This window comes from Lycorma delicatula, chromosome 12, assembly GCF_047948215.1.
Source record: "Lycorma delicatula isolate Av1 chromosome 12, ASM4794821v1, whole genome shotgun sequence".
Lineage (NCBI taxonomy): Eukaryota > Metazoa > Arthropoda > Insecta > Hemiptera > Fulgoridae > Lycorma > Lycorma delicatula.
Genome location: NC_134466.1, coordinates 40,335,056 through 40,360,110, shown reverse-complemented (window position 1 = coordinate 40,360,110; position 25,055 = coordinate 40,335,056). Strand labels below are relative to the sequence as shown.

At 30.8% G+C, this 25,055-nt stretch overlaps 2 protein-coding genes across 2 annotated transcripts in view; one reads left to right on the top strand and one right to left on the bottom strand.

Annotated features, from left to right (window-relative positions):
- Window positions 1-1,463, bottom strand: part of GluRS-m (putative glutamate--tRNA ligase, mitochondrial) — a 33,608-nt gene extending 32,145 nt beyond the window's left edge. Inside the window, exon 1 of the mRNA XM_075379447.1 lies at window positions 1,217-1,463. Within this exon, the coding sequence (XP_075235562.1) occupies window positions 1,217-1,334 (118 nt within the window). The 5' untranslated portion in view covers window positions 1,335-1,463. The remainder of the gene's footprint in view (window positions 1-1,216) is intronic.
- SCCRO (defective in cullin neddylation 1 domain containing SCCRO) lies at window positions 1,464-24,805 on the top strand. Its single transcript, XM_075379448.1, has 5 exons — window positions 1,464-1,591; window positions 1,801-2,014; window positions 7,285-7,453; window positions 18,867-19,080; window positions 24,370-24,805. Exons 1-5 carry the CDS (start codon window positions 1,589-1,591, stop codon window positions 24,565-24,567), a joined length of 798 nt encoding a protein of 265 aa, XP_075235563.1. The 5' UTR covers window positions 1,464-1,588; the 3' UTR covers window positions 24,568-24,805.
- Window positions 24,806-25,055: the final 250 nt, after the last annotated feature.

The window sequence follows — 25,055 nt, the reverse complement described above, 5'->3', positions numbered from 1 at the left end:
TTAATTCTTCTGCATACATCTTCTGTCAAACTACAGACAGATTTGCACATTTAAAAGAATATTTTAACATACACGAATAGCAAATAAAACTATCTTACGGTAACATACACACATGCAACAACAAAAATTACAACTGGACCCACAAAATGAATTAACAAAAATATAACCGTAAAGAGAAATGATAAATAAATACCAAAATGACTAATAACATAAGTATAACATTACAACCTTTGAAAAAGAAAACCAATAATCTGACAGACGATATTTCTTGAGGAGGAAGAACAAAACTAATATCTACAACAAATGTAATCTACGCAAGAACAATTGGTAAGTTATTATATAAAACTTTTGAACAACAGGTTTAAGCTCCAGTACAAACAACAAATATATATATATTTGGTTATTTACCAATAACATTGTAAAAACTGGAAGAATTCATAAAAATACGTAAATTCTCCTCTATCAGCTATTATTTAATTTTTGGGAAAAGCAGGTTGAAACTTAAAAGTATAAAAAGAAAGTATAATAATTCAATGTAATATCAGTATTATATATACTAACATGCAATTTTATATAACATCTTATTATCAGCATACAAGGTTCTGGAAATAGTGAATTTGTTAAAATAATACAACATTATAAGTACAAATTTCTGTAATACTTTATTTTACTTTTCAAAGTTTATATTAACTTAAATATCATACATTGCAGGATCATACAATGTTAAAAACTGCCCTTATTCCTTTTATTTTGGTAATTATATTTTTTAAGAAAAGGGGAAGACAAAAGCAACAGAAGTACTATGAACATACACAAGAAAGCTGTAGTTAATCTTGCCAAGAAATCAATTACAGTCACTTCAGTCCATGAAAGTATGTAGAAAAAATGTGGGCCTCTTAAAAAAAACTCTTTATTATAAAAGAATGAAATTAGATGAAAACTTTTTTGTTTTACCTTCTCTTGATATAAAACAAAGGTGTAGACAATAAGTAAATTATGCTGAATCAGTATACATTTAAAACAAAATAAATCTGGGTGTGTTACCAGCAAATTAGTGAAATAGCACGTTGGCTTCTAGATCTGCTGGTCTCGGGTTCGATTCTTGGCATAGGAATAGGCATATCTTTTCTCCTACATTTTCATCCATCTCATGTTTCTACTTAAAATAAGTGCAAAAGCGAGCCTGAGATGGCAAAAAAACAAAACTATTTTTCACCTGTAGGACTGGGAGCAAATCTAACCCTAACTGTAGACTGCGTGCAATAAAACCGATTTCGTTTACTTAACGATCCCACAAACTTAAGCACCTTGAACGTGGACCTAAGATGTCTCATATTTATTTTTTAAGTGTAGACTACATTTCACTATTCAAACAAAAATTTAACTACCGAATACCACACAAACATTAACACACCGCTTAACCAAAAAACTGATTTCGAACGTAACGTTTTATAAAAACAGCTGATCTACTAGAAATCATATGGCATTTTCGTTCCTAACGTATTGCGCATGTGCGTTCTTTGTTGTTCCAGTTTTATGTAGAATTTTGTGAAGAATTATTGGTCTTTTGACCCAAGATACCTTGAAAATGGTAAAGTATATGCGATTATTAAATTCTAGTGATATTTTTGTACATTTTCCCGTTTTTATTTACTTGTGTTGGCGCATATTTGTACAAAATGGCAGGTGATGTTGATACTAGTTTTTGGTTACATAGCCTAAAAATTTTCTCGCTAATGAATAGTTTTCCCTTATTAAATTTATGTAATATAATATCATATAAATTTATGTCTGTTACAGCATAAACTGAAATCTTCGCAGCGAGACAAGGTTAAAAAGTTCATAGCTTTTACTCAAACTGGCGAGTCAACAGCAATTTTTTGTTTATCTCAGAATGATTGGAAGTTAGAACTAGCATCAGATAATTATTTCCAAAATCCAGATGTGTACTTTAAAGAACCAAAAGTTGTTGTCGATAGAAAAAAGCTGGAATGTTTGTATGCTAAATATAGAGGTATGTACAAGTGTCTTTCTACATTTGTGTTACAATTTACTGGTAGATTCAGTGACTGTGTTATTATTAGTTATATTCACACATTTCTATAAAATGTACTGTTTAACTTCCTTGAACTACTTTTTTCTATCAATTTAATTTGACTACAACCAGTAAACCCTATGGTTTCTTTGTAAATGATTCCACTCTATAAGTTATATGTGTACTTTTAAAACTACAAAATTCTAAATTAGCAGTTCAAAAATTCCTCAACTTCATGGGTTGTATTAAACTTAAAATATTGATGAAACAATTATCTTGTGTTTTTCAGGTAGACATATTATTTTTAACTGTGTGGGTAGTATTTCCATTAGTATTAATTTCTGTTTCACAGATATGAATTTAATAAATGTCTTACTAGATTGTAAATCATCATGGTATAATCATATTGATTTCAATTGCAAATGACAACCTCAAGCTTGACATCAATCATGCAGAATAGTTTGTGGAATTTATTTTTTTTTGTATAAAATGGAAGTGTTTATGGGGTTGTTAATTTATAGGTGTTATGTATAATACGTGTCTTGCTTATTGTATACTATATTTTTGTTATTTAAACAACAAAGAGCCCAATATGGTACTGATATCAAGATTAGAAGAAACAGCATAGAATAGGTTATTTTTAAAATAGATGTGAATTATTTTGAATATAGACTATAGAAGAAACTTTCAGATGATAAGTAAACCAATTAAAGTAGCTTGTTCTTAGAATATTCAATGAATATTGTGACTGCTTATTATTGGAAGATAATATGTACTAAATTTGTTATGTAACAAAGCAAAAAATCATTTCAAAAAATTTTAATCAATTATAATCTTGCTTTTCCTTTTATAAAATGGTTGTCCTGTTGGTGGTGATGAAGTTGATCATACTGTTTTTCTAAGTCTTTTCTGTGCATACATATTTTCCCATTCATCATAAACCTATTCCAAAGATCTGTTGCTTATATTAAAAGTTTTTCTATTTTGTTTGGTTGTTACAAGTGTTACCTTTGTTTTATGTTTGTTAAATATAAAAAACATTCCCTTGAGGAATTTTTAGATCTGTCATACTAACCAAAATTTGTATATGTTGTGATTTAATTACTTATACAAAAGTGATGTAAGTGTAAAATCATATATTGTATTTTGATGTAAATTTGTAAAATCTTAAAAATGGAATAAGATCTTAAAAATGGATTAATTTAAAAATAAGAAAGATTTAATGAAAGTTTTCTTATTTTTCATTTCATTATTTTCTTCATTCTTATTTATTGTAAAACCAAATTTCTTTCATTAATATATCCAAACAATTCAGTATCTCTCCTAATTATATTTTATTTTTAGCATCAAAACAAATAATTAACAAGTTTTATTTATTTTTTATCCTTATATTAATTGCTCCACCCATAATATAATGAATTGGGATGGACTTATTCTTACCTAAGAGTCTTTATACTTGGGTTCCTTCTTGATGTCATTTTTTCAGTCTTATTTACCTGATCAAGTACAGTACTGATTAAGTATGTGATTTTATACAAATTATAAATATTAGTAAATTTATTTCTGTACATTTCAATTTTACTATTGAATGCAATCTAATAATAGGCTTTAAATGCCATACAAGAAGCATTTTTATCTTTAATTTGCCTTGGAAAACTAATCTTGAAGTTAAAATGGCCTCTTTTGTACCCATATTTTTTCTGAACTTCAGTTTATTTCCATTTTGTATCTCTTCCAATGGAAGTGAAATTATTTTTTTTTGTTGAGATATAGACATTTAAAAAAAAATGTTTTGGTACTATAGTTATGAATTACATGCTATATATAATTAATTGATTTATATTTTATGGTTTTGAAAATCTTCTATAAACATGATGTATTTCAAGTTATTTATCTGTTAGTTTATATTCAGGATTTTTTAAACTGAATTTTTCTAAATTGTTTTTTACAGAAGTATGCCAGATTAAAAGGTTTATTAATCTAAAATTGACCTTAAAGTCAAATAAATCACCAATGGGATTAATGATAAGGAATAAATGCATTACTAGGAATATCTTAGTCCTGTTCTGTAAATTGAAGGTGTAAAGTAGGAAAGAAGTGCCAACCATTATAATTAATTGTTATCAATAGATCGCTGGGCAGTATTTGGTATAGTTTCTCTAGATAATATTCCTGTTGGCAGTTATTGGTCAGTTAAGAAATTTTCAACTTTTAATTTTGACATGAATTTGTGAAATGTAAACAGTAGTAGAAAAATGAACAAGTAAGTTATGAGGTAGTATTTTCAGTTTAAAATAATAGTGAGGTAATGTAGTGGTGGTCTTGAGTTCAATTCGTGGCTAGGTTTGGTCTTCTATGATGAGATAGAAGTTTTCATGTTATTGAGAGCACTTTAAAAAAAACCGAAGTAATTGTCATCTGTTAATGAAATGGTAAAACTAAATCACTTAGTATATAAATTGTAATCTTCTTGTTAGCCTTTTACTCAAAGAAGTAAGTTATCATTTATTTTATTATTACAGCATGTGTTTAATCATAGGCGTATCCAGAAAAGGGAAATTTTTTCCATTTTGGGGAAGGGGGACAGCTGCCTCCTTCCCCAAGAAAAAAATATTTTTGAAAGAAAAAATAAAAAATATTTTGAAAGAAACTTATACAAAATCGAGACACTTACAACATCTGTGAGAAGATTTAAGTACTACTGTTATACACTGGTGCCATCTTATGCGTGGCAGCTAGAGTTTTCTAGAAGTCTTGTCACTATTGTCTCATTTCATGACACATTGGGAATATTCCAGAAGCTACTTACCTAGTTTATAAGAGTATACATGTTTTTGGGTAGTCAGTGCAGTTGTTACTTTCACACAAGTGTGTGAGTAGTGTATGCAATTTTTTACTACTATAAAGTTTGTTTTTTTGCGCAGGCCACCTGCTACCCACTTTATTATAATGAATGAATATTAGAACATTGTTTTGGTAAGTAGCTTACAGTAATGTTTATTACATGCTTTTATTTAACTTGCAGTGTATGTACCATAAATTTACATAAGTGTGGCTCATGCTTTAAAAGCATATAACTTAAAATTCATTATTCTTAATTTTTTTAGATATCTTTCTATGCTTACACGTGTTATATCTTCTTAGGGACCTTTTAACATAAAATAGAATTTATAATTTTTATTAAGTTTTTGTAAATAATCAATACTTTTGATGAACAATTACAAATAATTCAAAACTTGGCGTAATTACCAATATTGCTTGTGGCAATTGCTCGGTTTTTATATTAGTAAAATCTTGTTTCTTGTTTATCTTGAATTTGTCAGTAAAGAAAGGAAAACATTTAACTACCTCGTGAGAAATTTATAATTATGATATGGATATATGGAAATATCCATTCTGGGGTTCCTAGTCCAAAAAGTGGATTTTAGAATGTCTGTATGACTGATAAATTTTCTATTGATGATTCTTCCATAAGTTTTTAATGTTATAATGAATCCTATTATAGAATTAAGCTCAACTTGTATAGTCATTTATTTTATAAAACTAAATCTTGACAAAAATGTCATTTAGAATAGAACCTTCCATGTCAAACCAATGCAGCTAGATGCCATACCTACATCCACATTTATATTCAATCAAATTAAATTTATTTTTTTGCAGTGAATTTAAAATGAAAAAAGATACCAGTGATGACGATGAGGACAAGGAAGTACAACCACCCTCTGGTTCAAACACTGCAAGGGCTGGGCCTTCTTCTGTGGTTCATATCAGTGTGCAACGTTATGAAAGTGAAATTGAAGTTGACTGTTATCATAAAGATAATATTGGAAAATTCATCAGCCTGGCGAGCACTATGGTGGCTAATAAGAAAAAATCTCTTGGAAAATGTCTGGACACTTTCAAAGAATTACAGTTTTATGCCAGACATTTCAAGAGAAAATTCAATCACCAGTGGCTGGATGCATAATCACCATGGCTAGCTTACTCTAGGCAACGCAAAGGTGCTTTCTGTTAATATTGTGTGTTGTTTCCATTGTCAGCCAGAACAGTAAGAGATGTTTGGGGTTCTTTTGCTATCAGACCTTTCACTAAGTACAAGGATGTGCATGATTATTGAAAAATACATCATACCGATCACCTATTATCCAAAATGAAATAATTGATTTATGTGAACAATCAGGGAACACATCATCACAATGGTTAAAAAAGCTTGCATTTACAGAATTTTGACTGATCGTGGATATTTATGGCAAAGAACAGCTATCTGTTGGATTACCTTTCTTTGATGAAAAGGCCAACAAAACTGAAGAAGAATTTTCAGACTTTGTAGAGCTTGTAGAACTTAATGCTGTGAGTATTGCAAAAGCCATTGGAAATTTTGAGAAAAACTTAAACCTAGATCCTGATAAATGTGTGGTTAGGATTTGATGGATGTTACACCATGTCTAGGAAAGAAGGAGGTGTGCAGGTGATGTCGAGATAAAAGTACAAAAAAGCCTTCTACTTCCATCACTCTTCTCACAAACTTAACCTTGTCATGAATGACTTAAATTTTATCCCAAAAATTTGAGACAGCCTTGTAACTGTCAAGGAAATAATCAGCAACAAGAAAAAATACCTATCAAATGCATGCAGGTGTGCAGATAAATTTCCATCTGAGTAACATGAGAGGAATGACTAGAAAGTACTTCATCTATGCAGTTTTCTACAATTTAGAAGGCTTTGAAGGAGAAAGGGACTTGTGGTTCAAAATGTGGAATGAGGTACAGGAAGCACCAGACATAATTGAGGTTTTAAAAAAAGAGCCAATTATTTTTCCTGACTAAATGAAAGACTCTGTTGATATTGCTTTTACAGCTCTGTATAACAAGTACTGTTTAGCATTTGATTTGCTCTGTTTGTCAAATTAAAAAATGGCTAAGAACCACCATTGGAGAAAACTGGTTAAATGGGTTAAGCATTCTCCAATAGTGGGTTTTTGCTAACAAGGAGCAATTAGTTAAAGTTGTTGTTAGACAATTTGCATCTAATCCTTACAGACTATTGTTATAAATTAGTTTTTTTTAAATAAATATTTTATTCTTTTTGTTGTTTATTACTGCATAGCACCGCCCCTCATGGACTACCCTTCCCTCATGAAAGAAGTTAAATTTAGAAAATTGTCCCTCCTTTTATTTTGAGCTGGATATGCTCCTGTGTTTAATTTTATTTATTTATTTATTTTTATTTAGTTTATGTTTTTCTTGTAGATCCAACAGAACAAGATAAAATATTAGCAGAAGGTATACTTAAGTTTTTGGATGATTTAAATCTTAGTCCAGAATCAAAATTAGTACTTATAATAGCATGGAAATTTAAAGCAGCTGCTCAGTGTGAATTTTCAAAAGAGGAATTTATGTCTGGAATGACTGAACTTGGGTAAGTATAGTTGATAAAAGTTAATCAGTAAAAGAGTATTTACATATAGATTTTTTTAATGCTGTAATTTAACTATTAGAATGGATTATTTTTAAAACCAAGTTTTATTTTAACAATTATTTTTAAAAGACAAGGAAAAAAGAGGTCTTTCTCAGTGTGATATTTTTATTTATATTCAAATCCATTGTTTCCATTTTGTTTGTCTGTAAAGGAACTTTTTTGGACAGTTCCATTGTTAATAACTTACAGTTAACATGAACTAAGATTTTTTAACAAAAAATTAAATGAATGTCAGTGACAGAAAGAAATTTTTGTTTGCCAACATGATGATGTTGGCAAACATTATAAGTAATGACTTAATATAATATTGAATGTTTTTGCTTAATGATATTCTGTAATATAATTTTACGTTCAAGGTGTTTTTGTGTGAAAATTCAAGAAACTGGTTTGGAAAAGTTCATAATGTAAAATTTTCTCATTCCAGAATATTTAAACTCAGAGTAATTTTCTTAGTCATTTATTTTTATTCCAATTCTCATTTTTATCAATGTGCAAACAAACTTTCAACATCTAAAAATTGAATACTGGAATTGTAAGGATTAGTTAACCTTTGAAATCAACATCTAATACTTTTAATGGTTACTTGTATTGATCCTTTTAGTGCTCTTCTCTACTTTTCTCTCTATCATGTAATCTGATCATGAAAATAAATTTTTTTTTCTATTTATTTGTGCGCACCAAATTTTTATATGTTTTCTGTATTTTATACAGAGTCTAGAAATCTATTACTATATGAAATTAAAATTTAATTTAAATAAATTGTAAAGTTAATTACAATTTATTTAAAATCTGTCTCAATACACTTTCTTTTATGGTGAAAATTAAAAATGTTATCTTTTCTGAGCTAGTTTTCATTCTGTTTGTTCATAAATAACAACTGGAACATTCAGTATTGCAGTTCTGGTGGATATGATGTAGGCAATTAAATTAGATTTTTAAAGATTTTTTTGTTTATCTGTGTATGTGAGTGCATGCAATTCTACAACAGATAGTAATTTTGAGAGATCTTTTTAATACAATCTTCGTTAAGGAAGAGATTTGATCTTAATGGAGGCAGTCTGAAATTATATTGCTTTTTAAAAACAGGAATTGAAATAAAAAATTACTAGTCTATATCAATAGGCTAGTAATTTTTTATTCCAGTCCAGCTTTATATGAACTATTTATAAGAATACTGAATAGTAGAATAATGATAAAAGTAGAAGAAACCTTAATATTACATAACAAGCTTAATATAACCTGCTTAATATAACAAGCAGGTTTTAGGAAGAAGTTTTCGACAGTAGACACCTGCATATATGATAAATCCTTGAATTGAAAAGGCCGAAGAGTATGGATGAAAACCTTTTTAGAATTTGTAAATTTTAGCAAACTTTTGATTATCTTGCACATAATAGCATTTCTATTAAGCTTTGGCCTCAACGGGTATGTAATAGAAATACATAATAATGTAATCAGGAACTGTACAAAGGAAATGTGGCTTTTATTAAAATAAAAGTGATCTTTTTTTTCTATAAAGCGAGAAGGGAAAGAAGAAGATCCTTTCTTCCCCATCCTCTTTGTGATTGTACTTGAAATGACTTTTAAAAAACTTAAAATGGGAAGGTATGGGCATGAATATTAATGAAAAAATATTTGAATAATTGAAGTTTGCAGATTGATGTCTTGATAGCAAAATCAGAAGAGGACCTTATTCAGATGTTAAATGGTTTAAAACAGGTTGTAGGAGGTTGGTCTGAAGTTAAATTTTGAAAAGACAATGATTGTAGCAAGTGATGCAACAAACCGGCTCAAAAAGGACCATTCAAATATTGATGCAGTCGAGGTCTTAGTAAGACAGGTTGCCAAAAGATATTCAGCGGCACATTGCCTAAATACTGGTCATTAAAGACTGTCGCTGAATGGCTTTGACAGCACACGGCACTTGAAAATCTTATGGTAGCCTTGAAAAGGACTTGTCGCCAAATGGCTTCAAAGGCTCGTGGCAATTTAAAACTTTATGGTAGCCCTGAGAAGAGCTGTTGTTGTCGCTGAATGACTTTGACAGCTCATTGTAATTTAAAACCTTGTGGTGAAAAGGGCAGTTTGAGGTTTCTGGAGTGCTCTCTCTGAAAAGGGCCGTTTTTGCATTAGCTCTGAGAAGAGCTGTTGGTTCAGAAGATGGTCTCCAATGATGTCGACCCAGCTATAGTCAGGGAGTTGCAGCTCGTCCTTGAAATCAGACCAAGCTTCCCCTCAGCAGCAGTAGGGTTCTCACTACAGTGTAGCATTGGTGGCCCACAGTGTCGGGCTGGTGTGGCTGAGGCGATTCTCCCTGACCGATCCCACTCTGGGTTGGCTCTTGCTGCCGAGTCCACCGACCAGGGCAATTGAAGCATGGCATGCTAGAGTGGGAAGTTAGCAACTCTGCCCAGCGGCTCCCTCGGCGGGCTGGCCAGACCTGATGCTCCAGCAGGGATGTTGTAATCCACCGGCAGATCTCATGTTGAGCCAGCCATAGTACTTCTGTCTTCTTCTTCTTGGACTTCTCCAGGTGGTGGTCAACAACGAACTGAAAATTCACTCTGGTGTATGCTCTTTTATTTGAGCCTGTGAGTGGTGGGGCTGCAGCACCACTATGGTGGGAGTTCTGCATGATCAGCTACATGGTGGGAGTAATGCTTGTGCAAGCACATACATATACTGTACTCTCGCTGACATCTGAGCTGCTAGCATTGCGTCAATCGATGTTAAGCTGGACATATATGTGGTAACAAGATGGTTATTTAAGTGAAGGTAGACATTAAATGGAAATGCCCGTACATTTAATAGTAATTTGGCCTGAATGGATAAGGACCATTTGGCAAAGGTAAAAGATGGGCAAATGATTTTGCAGAAGAAAGAAGGTGTAATTGGTTGAGGAAAGTAGAAGATATTAGTACTGGAGGGAAAAGTGTGAGCAAATGGAATGGAAACTAGTGAACTCATAAATCAAGGTTCAACTGGTCATTGCAGCACCAAAACTCTCTCAAGAAGAGAAATTTTACATCTTTTTTACATAAAGTTTTGTTTTATTTATTGTTATGGAAAGGATAGAACTTTTGTTTTGGTTATCATATTATTTTGTAAGTAATGATGTATTTATTTTGTTGGAAATTGTTTTTATAAAGCATACGTTAATAAAGGCTTATTTATAATTAAGTATCCAGCCAGTGGGCTCAGCCCCCTGGACCCCTTGACATGTTCGTATCCTCATGTTTGTGAGAATATTTAGTATTTTACAGATATTCATTTAAGAAAAGAAATATTGGTGTATGGAGGATATTTTTCTGAACATTTTGGTGTTTTTATATTTAAAATAGGCTTAATGAGTGAGTAGATATAGAATTTGTTTTTAATAGAAATATGATACTTACCACTAGCCATGTTGATAACAGGGAGTTGGCTTGGGGATGCCATCTTCTTCATTTAGTCTTGTGTGTGTTTATGTGAGGTTATGTTAGTCACTAGCCTAACTGCTACTCAGCTATTATTGGCGCAGAATGGATCATGTGGTGCACCGGGCGGCTGCACAACAGCTGACTCTCTCCTATTCCCTGTGCTCTCTTAGGTTTTCTTTCCCACATTTCGTTGTAATGTACTTTTAAATAATTCATTAAATAAAGAATTTTTTTTTCTGCTAAATATCAACTAATAATCTCTTTCTTTTATTATTAAGTTTGAAAAATAATTATATTAATAATGAATTTAATTACTAATAAGAATTGTTAATCTTTAATTTTAATTTAATAATAAATTATAAATATTTATTATACAGTTGTAAGTTAAATTTTTTCCTGTTATATGGTAGTGCTTCATTCAAAATAAATATGTGAGCACATACAACAAACAAACCATAGCACCATTCTTTTTTATTGGAGAAATTATACATTCCTGTATAATGATATAAATATTATACGTTTTTATACAATTGTCTGTATTAAAAAAACACATTATTTTAAACACAGTAATAAAATAATAAAGAATTACTGCTGTATGTCCAAAGTACAGCAGTATTCTACTGCTGTGCTTTGGATGTGTGCCGCTTTTAACAGGATATGATATAAAATTAATTAGAGCGATCAACCTTAATTTTTGTGATCCTAAAAATATTCCTTTATAATTCAATTATATTTACTAGTGGATGCTTTAATGTTCTTTCTCTTATTTTACTCTGAATTTATAAAGAAAACTTTTCTTTTTTGACAGTTATAAGTACTGGGTTATTTTCTTTTTTTTGGATTACAGATAAATTTCTAAAGTATTAAATAGTGTACCATCTCATACTAGTAAGTAATTTTATATATACTGTAATTAATTCTGTTTGATACTTATTATGTTTGAGTGTATTAATCAGTGTCATTTAAAGGGATTTTTAACCTGATAAAATACTGTTCTGTTTTTAAACTTGATTTTAGATGTGTAGGTTTGCTGACTTAATACAAGGTGCAAATGAAAATAATGTATTCTTACCAATGATCATTAAGTTAAAAGCTTTCCATCATTTTGAAAAAGTTGAGAATTTTGCTAATATGGCCCACAATCTGAGTAATTGTAATTATTGTGGGTGGCTTGATTCGATCATATAAAAAAATCAAATAATGGCAAGACATGCTACTACAATTCAATATACTTTTTAAGTTTTAGTATTTTCAAGTAATCATGAATTAATTTTTTTTTAATCCAACCTTTATTCACATTATATTGAGAAATTCTGTTGAATTTATACTGAATAAAATATAATATATATATATATATATATGTATACACACACATTAAACTGACTTATGAACATAACAAAATAATTCTTAATATAAAATTTTCCTATTCATATAGTAATCAAATTTTTAATCTATAGATTGATTTTTAGTTATAAACTACTGTATATGTAGTGCATTATATGTTATATGTTAAGTGTTTGAAACTTGTTTCTCTTTCTGAGCGTTTCAGTATGACACAGTAACAAATAGCTTCTGAGTGTGGTGTTGGACTAGGGATAGTAATGCTGTTTTAAAACAATTTAAAGAAACTAGTTCCTTTTCATCTCAAAGAAAAGGCAAATGTGATCATTAAAGAAAACTACTCCTACACAGGGTCAATTATTAATGAGAAAAGTAAACTTTTTCCAAAATTATCTGCAGACTTAAAGTAGCAGCCAGTGAAACAGATTTACATGTGACAACTGTTAAATACTAATTTCTTGCAGCTGGACGGTAAGCTTGTCACTGTTTAAAAAGCAATTTTTAACACCAGCAATATGCAAAACAAGGGTCTTGTGGGCCAAACTACATGCTAACTGGACCAAAGAAGATGGGAAAACGTTCTGTTTTCTGACAACTCACATTTTTATATTCTGATCCAAGGATTCCATATGTTAGAAAATAATTAGATGAAAATACATCACCAGCCCGTTTCCAACAATCAGTTAAACATTCCCAGAAAAAAAAAATTTGGATTGTTTCGTGTTTGAAGGCTCTTGTTCATTACTTCCAGTAAATGGTATATTGAAAAGTGATGGCTATATGAAGATTCTGATGGAAAGGGTTGTGATACAACTTTAAAACAGATTCCCACAAGGCAGTGGAGAGTGTTCCAACAAGATTTAGTGCCATAGCATACTGCCAAAAAAGTGGAAAAGTTTTCGAAGAATGAAACACGAAGAACTCTCGTGGACAGACAACTCCCTACACTTAATCCCATTTGAGAATTTTTGGGCAGTAGTCATAAAACGATTATCAAAAATGAATTTTTATTACATTATAGTATCACATTATCAGAATGGTTTCATGATGAAGAAATAAAAAAAAAAATATGTAATACACTTCACTTGTTGAATCAATACAAATTGTGTATTTAAAGTGAATAAAAATAAAGGAGGCTTATTGATTAATAAATATACACAAATTTTATAGTTATGCTTTTTTCTAAATAAAGTTAATTTTTATTAACTAATATCTATGTTCGGATTAATTTACACACTTCTATCATACATCATATTTTCAGTGATACATAGTACATAGTACATATAGCATTTTTAATGATGTATAAATATTATCTTTTATCTTAAGAATCTATTTTAATGTTGTTATTCATTTTTAAAATATACAATTTAAGTCAGTTCATAGTCATTTATACAGAGTGGTTCATGAAGAATGTAACAAACTTTCAAGACATGTTCTGGTGAAAATAAAGAAACAAGTTCATGTAAACTTAGGTTTGGAAATGCTTTGTTAGCGAGTGTTGGTTGGTGAAAGATTTCACTTTGATTTTTGCATCTTTGGTAAAATTTATACAGACTGTAATTCTTAGATGCAAAGTAAGGGGTAAACTTGCCTGACTAGGAAAAATGTTTAAAATAGGTTCCAAAAACTTTATTTTTACTAGTTTTCAAGAAATTAGGGTAAAATACAAAATATTGTGGTCGAAAAATACATTATTTTATGTTTGGCATAAAATAACTTAAAAACACTTTAAATGTGTGATAAACACATAAAAGTATTAAACAAAACATACAGAAAATTTGATTTTGAGTAAAATGATGTGCATGACGTCCATAAAAACTAAATACAAACGTAAGAGTTTTGAAATTTATTAAAAACAAAACATATCAAAATGTAGCAGATTTTTGACTAGGTAGCAAAATTGTTAATACAGGACGTTTCATAATGTTCTTAGGAGTTACAAAAATTCAGTACAAAAAAACTATTTCACTTACCTAAATAAAAGTTGTACGAGATGATGCAGGGACTCAAACAGTTTTTGTTAAAATCTATAACTGTTCAATATGTGCTCCTTTGGTGACACGGCACACATCAACATATTAGTCTAGCTCTTGCCAAACTCGTTCTAACATGTCATTTTCGATAGAGTTGATTGCATTGATTATGTGATCCTTTAGCTCAGCGATATCGTGCGGCATTGGTGGGATAAACACCTTATCTTTCACGTAACCCCAGAGAAAGAAATCACATGGCATGAGGTTTGGTGATGTTGGTGGCCACAGCATAATGTGTTGCTCTTCTTCAGAAGCACATCCTATCCAGCGCCGAGGTAATGTTGTGTTAAGTTACTGTCGAACCTCGTTATGAAAACGGGCTGGACAGCCATCTTGCTGGAAAATGAAGTCGTTGAATAGCTGAGTCATAAGCCATAATTGTAACATATCCCGATATATCATGCCGGTTACTGTCGTTTCCATAAAAAAAGAACCCCCGTACACTGCCTCACGAGAGATCGCACAAAAAACATTTACTTTTGGAGAATCCCGAATGGGTTCCACATAAGCGTGTGGGTTTTCAGTTCCCCAAACTCGCGCGTTATGACGGTTTACTTTGCCGCTAATATGGAAAGTAGCTTCATCAGTGAATATCTTGTTTACAAAACCTTCATCTAATAACATCTTTTCTTGTAACTGTAAATAAAAATCGAGCCTACGTGTTTTATCTTCATCAGAAAGACGCTGGATTAATTGAAGATGGTACGGTTTGCATAATAAACGTTTACGGAGAACTCTCCACACTGATGTTTTCGGAATTCCTAATTCTCTGCCTGCAGCCGCAGTCGATTTTGACGGGCTGCAAATGAAACTTGCATGCACACGTTCAACATCGACTTCTGAGGTTGATGGACTTCCAGTTGATTTTCGCTTGCATAAGCAACTGGTTTCACTGAATTGTTTATACCATGCACGAATTGTCACTTGGTGGCTCCTTATGAAATTTCAACCGAAACGCATGTTGCACAGAAATTGCTGACTTTGAAAAGTGAAATTCTAACATACAAAACGACTTCTCGCTTCCCGTGGCAGCCATTTTCTCTACTGTTGACGCCTAGCAAGCAAATTGTTTACTAACTGCCTAGTATATGTGTAGAAAACTATTTAAAGTACTCTTTCGTACAGTACTTGTTTTATTCGTATGAGTGAAATAGTTTTTTGTTAATGAATTTTCGAAACTCTGAAGAATATTATGAAACGCCCTGTATTACATAACAAAAGAATTAAATATTTTAGAAAAGCTAACAATCAAACTTAAAAAGTATGAATCAAATAAAACAACGTAGTACTAGAAATGCAGTGCTGGGACCTATTTTTACTTCAATTTTTTACATCAAATTTAATATAAAACCACTAAATTTACACTTTAATTTGGTCCCCAAAATTACAGTTTGATTTAATTTTATCACCATAAAAATTAGACTGAAATCTTAATTTTATCACCATAAAAATTAGACTGAAATCTTTTACCAGCCAACACTTGCTAACAAAGCATTTCCAAACTTATGTTTCTGTAAAGTTTCTTGTTTATTTTCACCAGTAACATTTCCTGGAAGTATTGTTACATTCTTCATGAATCGGTCTCTACTAGTCAGATACAACATTTTTCATTTGCTACTACAAAATTTCTTTCCATAGTCCCATGCAAAGCTTCAAGCTTATCTAGCAAATTAATGATCAGAAAACTGTGTGCATGTGTGTGTGTGTGTGTGTGTGTGTGTGTGTGTGTGTGTGTGTGTGCACATTCATGTGTGAATTACTTTTTCTAACATAATACCACTGTGTCAAATAAGTTATTTTAAAAGCAATTATTTAAATAACTCCATCAGATACAGTTAAAATAAAAGATAAGAACACTCACCTATCTGTAGTACTTTCAGGATTTTTTCTTCATCAGCAGACCAATTTTTATAAGTAATGTGTAATTATAAATTAAAAAATATAATTAAAATTCAGTTAAATTTTTTTAAAAACTTAACATGGTAGATGTAAGAAGTTTTAAATATGTCACTAGTACATACATACTTAAGTTTTTTTAAGATTCCAGTACTGGACACTTGTCTGCTCATAATATTCAAAATTTCAAAATATGAAATATAATTTCAAATAAAATGACAAATAATTAAAAGAATATGTTTTAATGTAATAAATATAGAATTTAATAACAATTAAGATGCGGGATACCGCAAAAACTAGTTATTGGAAATTAATTTGGTAAGTTTAACTTATCTAATTACTGTGTTTTGGTAGTTTATATTTCATATAATATTGAACATATATCTGTATGAATATAATAAATTTAATTTTAGTTTACATGTATTTTATCTTGTTCTTTAAACATGAAATATGCAGATGATGTTAAAAAATGTATGAATGTATGTATTGGATTCCATGTTTGATGGATTATTTATAAACCACTAAGCATTGATCAGGGTGAAATGGATGTAGTGTAATGTGATATTGTAATTGATTATTATAATTTAAAATGTATGTTGTTTCTTATAGTTTTTAGCTATTTTCAAACATTTGTTAATAGCAGAAGTTTTATTTCTTAAAAATTATTTTTTCATTATATAATCATCCATTTTATTTACATATACTTATTTCTCAATAATTATGGTCATATTTGTTTATTTTGATTTAATTATAATGGCATTATTATTTAATTTTTGTTCAAATCTTTTGTAGATTGTATCTTCTGACAACATTGATTTTTTGTTATACTCCTTAATACAGTATTTTTGAGTGTTCTGTTTCATTAATTCCTAATTTGAATGATAATATCGTCTTACTGAATTCTTTTTGTTTTTTATATCTTTCAAATTAAATTCTGTATCTATAATATATACAAATATGTGCAATTTTTTAATATTTAGATTGTTTTCTATGGCTTAACAAGTGTATATATTGTACATTCAGAACCAAATTGTCTATTTTGAAATAAGGGAAAGCAAATGTTATCATATAAAGTAAAAAAGTAATTGCTTAACTAGTTTTTCTTCTTACCCCTTGGTATAATTCCAAAGGTTGGTTGGTTTGGAATACGATTGACTATTTTCAACTACAAAATTATTATTATTATAATATTAATTTTTCTGCCATGTCCAGACAAACATTATGAGAAATCACCACTTCACATTACCATAATCAAAATAAGTGTAAACAAGAGGGTGATAACTTAATGTTTACTTACTCTTGTCATATTCAAAGTTGAAGTTCAAACTAGCAGCAGGTGAAACCTACTTTATAATCTTGTATAATACCTTTATTAAGTAATAGTACTGAAGTGCCAATTAGTGTTTCCATCTTGAAGTAGTATGTATTCAACATAAACTACTTTGTGTATACAACAAGTACTAGGAAAGGTTTTGCAATACAGCTTTATTTTTTATAATTTTTCAAAATAATTTCCATGGGACATTATACACTTCTCCGACCTTCAAAACCAGCCTTCAAAGAAAGCCTGACATGTTTTGTCAGATATCTGGACATACTCATTGTCCCAAGCCCTTAGGAGATCATCATCCCCTTATAAAGCGTCTTCCTTTCTATCTGTTCTTCACTTCAATTGGTGGAATCATAAAGTCAGATGGAGCAAGTTGGAGACTGATTCTTGATGAGGGAGGGTGCTCTTACATATTTCAGTGCTGGCCAATAAGAGGAGCAAACACTGGAGCAGTGCGCTAGCCCATCCTTGAGTTTGGGTGCAGCTTCTTGAAAGCTTCAACAGTTTTTGGAAGTTTTTGGCTGTAACTATGATCTGAGTTTCCAACCAACTCACTCTAAAATCCTCTTGCATAAAAAAATATAGCCATCATCCTCTTCTTCACTAATTTGGATTTTCAGACACTGAGATTTTCTCCCTTCGAATACTGTCACTTTATATTGAGCCTTGGCCTGGGCATCATAATAGTATAGCCAAGTTTCATCACCTGCCACAATACTGTTCACATAGGGAGATTTCCCATTTCTAAACTTTTTCAGCACTTTACACCAGCTTGAAACATGACATACTATTCGATCATTGGTCAAGTTATGTAACAACAAAAAGGTACAAAGCTTTATAACCTGAACATTATCTCGCAGAATAGTATAAATTGTTGGTGCATTAATGCCCAAGGACACCTCTATTTGTTGGTAGGTCTGTCTGAAGCATTTTTTGTACTGCAGCAGTGTTTCCCGTAACTATAGATTAAGACGATTGAACTGATGTTTTCATGGCCAAAATTTCCTCTTTGAAACTCTTAGTACCACCTAAATATTATTGTATGATGAGGACAATCCTCTCCTAGCACTGTAAACTGATCAACACTTAACCAAAGTGCAAAATTGCACTCATCTCTTTTCATTAAAACAACTAAAAAGCAAATAACCCTGAGATAGTGACTAGAGTGGCTGCAGTGCAGATTGGAGCCTGTCTAGACATGCTCTAACGTGTAACTGCCTGTGATTGTCGATTCCGTCATATTGAAAAAACTTTTCCAGTGCATTTTGTACACATACATGCATGTACATATTAGAGATGTAATTAAAGTATTGTTTTTTCTTGTGATTTTACAGGGCAGACAGTATAGAAAAATTGAAATCAAGGCTGCCAACTCTGGAAATGGAATTGAAAGATAGTACACGTTTTAAGGATTTTTATCACTTTACTTTTAATTATGCGAAGAATCCAGGTCAGAAGGGGCTTGATTTGGATATGGCAATAACATATTGGAATATTGTTTTAAAAGGAAGGTTTAGATTTCTTGATTTGTGGTGTCGGTTTTTACAAGTAAGTATTCAATATGTCTTTAATTTTATTATTTTGAGTTTTCTTTTTTAAAAACTATAAAATTGATTTACCAGTTTCTATTTTATTGTTGCATTACTTCTCTTAGTTTTTCTATTTCCAGTTGCAGTCCTTAACCTACAGGAAGTACCTACAGATATTAGGTTATGTAGTTAAACTGATAAACCTATGGAAGATTGGTTAATCAACTCAATGGGAAATTGTGTGAATGAGCAGATTTGGACTGGAGCGTTTGGAAATTATCTAACTTTTTTTACTTACAACCTGATTGTACTAGAACATTGTCCCAAGAATTATTGATTAACAGCATTTATATAATTCATGAAATAAGTGAGCAAGTCTCAGTTAAGCCAGACTTGCCAAGGAACCTTAAGGAGGCTACCTCATATAAATTAAAATTATTATAAGAACATGAAAGTCAAATAAGAATACTAGGGTATTTTCAACCCTTGAAATGAAATTATTGAAAATTATTTATTATAATTTACTTCAAATTGAAAAAAGAAAATACCACTCTAATATGATATATCTTTGTTTATTACAACAAATATATCATGTCTGGTCCATGATAATGTGAAAGCATTTTTCACCCAGAAAACCCCCCCCAAAAAGAAAAAAATTACTAAAAGGTTTTAGTTGAGATTTGACCATTTCAAAAGTTTCTGAATGACAGTCTGTTTTTCTTTTTATTGTTTGGTCAGCAGCTACGATATTACCTTGACATAACTCTTGTTCATTTTCTTTTGGCAAAACAAAAGTGATAGAAATTTCTACTTGACACCTCCAAGCAGTCAGCTGTGAGTTTCTCTTGTAACCATTATGGATGTACTTTATCAACATGACTGCCATCAATTGATGTTGAAGTTTCTCAAGATTTATCATTTTTCTCAATTATTCTCTCTTTTTTCTGTTTAGCCTCCGGAACAACCGTAAGATATTACTTCAGAGGATGATATGTACGACTGTAAATGAAGTGTATTTTGTACAGTTTCAGGTCAACCATTTCTGAGATGTGTGGTTTATTGAAACCCAACCACCAAAGAACACCAGTACCCACGATCTGGTATTCAAATTTGAATAAAAGTAACTGCGTTCACTAGGATTTGAACCCTAGAACTCTCGACATTGAAATCAATTGATTTGTGATGACAAGTTAACCACTAGACCAGTCCGGATGGGTTTCTCAATTGCTATTCTACCTAAGTTGAAATTATTAATCATTTGAGTACTGAGTTTAGAAACTCTAAATTATCCCTACTGATTGACCTTTTTTTTTTTTAAAGTATGTCGTTTTAAGTATATCTCTCCTAGTATCTCATTAATCTGAATATTTTAAAAGGTGTAGTAGTTTTTATTTTTCTTTAGAGAATATTATTTTAAAATTATTTTGCATATGGTAAAGTATCAGATACACCTCACATGAATTCACACACTCAAATTTCAGTTTTCCATTCAGCTTGATATTTAAAGTTATAAAAGATTAAATAATAGTTAAATATTAAATTAATGTAAGTTATTAAAAAAAAAACAAAAACAAAAAATTAGTAAATGTAGCCCATATTTATTGATATTGACATACTTTTATGTCAATAAAAAAGTCTGGTATATCCAAATTAAAAATACCAAAGCAGCAACAATATTTTTTGTTTTAATCAAGTTCAAGGCAACACCTTGAAGCTGGTGATTAACATCATTAAACAATTTATGTAGGTCTGCCAAATACGCAGTATTCTTTGATTTAATGAGGTTGTCGTGCAACTGTGTGCCTTTGTTTTCCAGGAACTCTATCACAGACTCAAACAGATTGTAAAATTGAGTCAGACAAGTACCTTTTAATAGCCAGTGCTCTTCTGTGTGAAGCAGTAAGTGGTTAAAATCTTCATCATTGGCAACGCAAAGCTGACTAAATAATTCATTATTTAGTGAATTGCTTCTGATTTTGTTAACTGCTTTTTTTTTTTTTGTCTTCAGTCATTTGACTGGTTTGATGCAGCTCTCCAAGATTCCCTATCTAGTGCTAGTTGTTTCATTTCAGTATACCCTCTACATCCTACATCCCTAACAATTTGTTTTACATATTCCAAACGTGGCCTGCCTACACAATTTTTTCCTTCTACCTGTCCTTCCAATATTAAAGCGACTATTCCAGGATGCAAATTGACATAATGACAAAATTGACTGAAATTGACTTACAGTTTAATTGTACTTCCGAATATTTCAAACACTTAGCAGTAGTGTTTGGTAAAAAAATAAAGCAAGTCATATCAGTTTAGAAGTGGTGTTTGACACATTCTTATAAATATATGTTTAAGGCTATAATAACATACATACGTGTTTGGGTGAGGAAACCAGCTGTTTTTAAATTATATATAATTAATGTTTTCATCCAATAATCTTAAAAAAATCTCTATCAAAGTGTTCTGAATTTTAAAATAAAATCTAATACAAAAATTTGATTATTCAGTACCCTTCCTTTTGTTTATTAAGAATCTGCCTAAACATACAATGTTTTTAAAGTAAGGTTCATTTTGAAATAAAAACAAAACTTTTTACTTTTATTACTTACACATAAAAACTGCATGTAGTTAATACTTTTCTATATAGCTGCCTTTAACTTCAATAGATTTGTCATAGCGTTTCCCTAGCTTTTTCTTTCTCACTACAAGAAATTCCATCACCAGTGACTTAAACCGCACAGTAACGCCATTTTTCTATTCGTCATTATCATTAAACCTTTGCGATGCAAGCCACATTTAAGGTGAAGAAAAAGAAAATAATCACTGGGTGGTAAGTCAGGATTATAGTAAGTTAAGACTATATTGGATGATTGAATGTTTTCCAACAGAATATTTTTAATTGCTTTTTGTCTCATTTCTTGTGTAGGCGGGCATTGTCATGCAAAAACTTGGGACAGCATCCCATATCATTTGTTTCTTTATAGTTCCAAGATTTATTAACATTTCACAATATGTATTGGCATTCACAGTAGTTCTGCAATCACTAAATTTGACAAGCAAGACACCCCTTTCTTCCCCAAAAAATGGTAACCATAATATGCTTCTTTATCGAACATTCTTGTTTGAAATTCTTTGGTCTAGGAGTCAATGAATGTTGCCATTACATTGACAGCTTTGTCTCTATGTTTGAACAAGAAATCCAGGTCATATTCTGTAACAGTGCAATCAAATAATTCATCTCCTTCATTTTTGTAATGTTACAAAAATTCATTCGCTGCAGTAAAATAGTTTTCCTTGTGTGTCTGAATCTTCAACACCTGTCTGGCACACAATTTGTTATATCCAAATTTTTCAGTCAAAACTTTATAAATCAGATCATGAAATAAAGATAATTGTGACATGGTGAAATATCAGTTTTTTTTATCTTTTTATTGACATTTTCAATTAAATCATTTGTCATCATCAATGGTCATCACTATGTTCTTCATTATTAACGTTTGTTCTCTCTCGAATGTGAACAGTACCATAGTATTATTTTAATTTCACTCACAATATTTGGCCCATAAACGCAACAAATTTTCCTATGAGTTTCAGCTGCAGAATTGTTTTTTGCCATCAAAAATCAGTTTACTCCTAGTATTTCATGGTTGGCAGGGTTACAAATTTTAGCACACATAGATGAATGAATTTAAACAACAGTATGATTAAATTATTGTTGCTAACAGCTGACTATTGAGTGAAATAACTCAATAAATTATGCATAAATGATGATGCATAGATGTTGATGTTTACATTACGTATACAGCTGGCAAATTCAAAACAGACCTTACTTTAAAGGGACACCTTGTAATTTCAAGCTACTCTATACAGTAGGTCTGAAAAGTTCCCAAACTAAATTTCTTGATTTTTTTAAATTTCCATGATACAGCAAGCATTCGGTGATGAAGCCAGATCTTGTACTACAACGTACACGTGATGGAAGCTGTTTAGAGATGGTAGAGAGTTGTTGGATGACAACAAATGTAGTGGGCAGCCGTCATCAGCTGTTCTCGATGAAAATGTTGCAAAAGTGCATGTGCTCCTGCTCGAACAACCTCATCTTACCCTTCGGGTCATTCCAGAAGAGCTAAACATCTGTAAAGACATGATATGTCAATTCTAACAGAAAAAATGCACTGCTGTAAGGTGTGCTCTCGTTTCATTCCACACTTCTTAACTGAAGAACAGAAACAGGTGCATCTTTATTGCATTCCAGACTTTGTTAAACGGCTAATAGCAACCCAAATTTTTTTGAACAATTGTAAGTGGGGATGAAAGCCAGTGCTTCATGTATGATCCACAAATGAAGTGTCAATCCGCTGCTTGGTTGAGTCCTGGAGTACAAAGACTGGCGAAAGTCAGGCAGCAAAAATCAAGAGTGAAAGCGATGTTGATTGCATTCTTTGACTCAAAGGGCCTGATTCATCATGAATTTGCCCCAACTGGTCAAACTGTGAATTCTAAATTCTATTTGGAAGTAATGAAATGCCTGATGCATCATATTCGTCAAATCCGGCTCGAGTACTGGGATCTGGGCAGTTGGACTCTCTTGCACGACAATGCCACACATGGCAACAGTTTTAACACATTATTACACTGAAAATCAAATCATCATCTTATCCCACCTGCCCTGTTCACCCAACTTGGCTCCAGCAGACTATTTTCTGTTCCTGAAATACAAGTTGAAGATGAAAGGTCGCTTATTTTGACAACATTCCGGCCATCCAAAGGGCTTGCACCGAGCAGTTGAAGGCGATCCTATAAAGGATTTCTCCTGAGCATTTGACAGGCTCTACTGGCATTGCAATGAGTTTATAACTAGAGAAGGGTTCTCTGTAGAGAGTTGATGTAAGTAAATTTATTTATCTTTAAATCTGTATTTTTATTTAATTTAATTGGAGAACTTTTCAGACATACGTGTAATATACATGGTGTCACTAGGTAGATGGCCATATGTTGTCTGGTTACTTTTTTCAAGTTTAGTTTCATTATGAACAGAATTAGTTTGGAAGATTCTATTTTGGATTTTTTAATTCTAATGTACATCTAAACTTTTAAAATTACATTTGTTTAATAAACACATAATTTATTCTCAGATCTAAGATTTCAGGAAATGTTATAAAACATGAATATATTGATTTAATTTTAAGATAAATAAACCGAAGAAATAAAGTGTGGTTCTGGTAAACGAATCCAATAGTAACAGTTTATTTGTGTATTATTTTTTGAATAATTTTTTTATGTTAACAATATTAATAAATTTATTTTGTTATAGGAACATCATAAAAGATCAATTCCAAAAGATACATGGAATTTATTATTGGATTTTGCTATGGCAATAAACGATAATATGAGTAACTACGATGAAGAAGGTGCGTGGCCTGTTTTAATCGATGATTTCGTTGAATGGGCACAACCGATAATAACACAAAAATCACAACAGTATCCACACAGTACGAGTACTCAAGTTTAACATTAGAAAGACTGTGATATTACAATAACTTTACAATTTAATAATTAAATAAAACAACGGAATGAATTATTGAAGAAGTATAAATTAAATATAAAGAAGAAGTAATAAAAAAAAATTAGAATAATGACATCTGTAAAAAGAGAATATATATAATAATAAGTATAAATATATATTATGTATATTAATAATTAATAATAAATGAGAATTTTTAATTATTTTATTATTAACTTAAAAGACATTTTATGAGTTAATTTATTTTATTGTGCGAATCGTATCTAGTTTAGTGTAAGATTTATATACTAAGTATAATTTCACTTAAAGTGATAATCTTTTTATTGGAATAAAAGCTAAACAATAATGAATAAAACAAACTTAACCCTATTAGTGGTAATTGTATAAGTTTAAAGTTGGCAAAATGTGTTTTATGAATCTCATAAATGGTACTTAATGAATAAATTTTTTTAAATTAATTTTTTCTATATATTTGC

Excerpts from the sequence above, each read along its gene's own strand:
- SCCRO (XM_075379448.1), top strand. Across the intron at positions 2,015-7,284 it reads TTTGTATGCTAAATATAGAG|ATCCAACAGAACAAGATAAA; the intron begins GTATGTACAAGT and ends TTTTTCTTGTAG. Across the intron at positions 19,081-24,369 it reads TGTGGTGTCGGTTTTTACAA|GAACATCATAAAAGATCAAT; the intron begins GTAAGTATTCAA and ends ATTTTGTTATAG.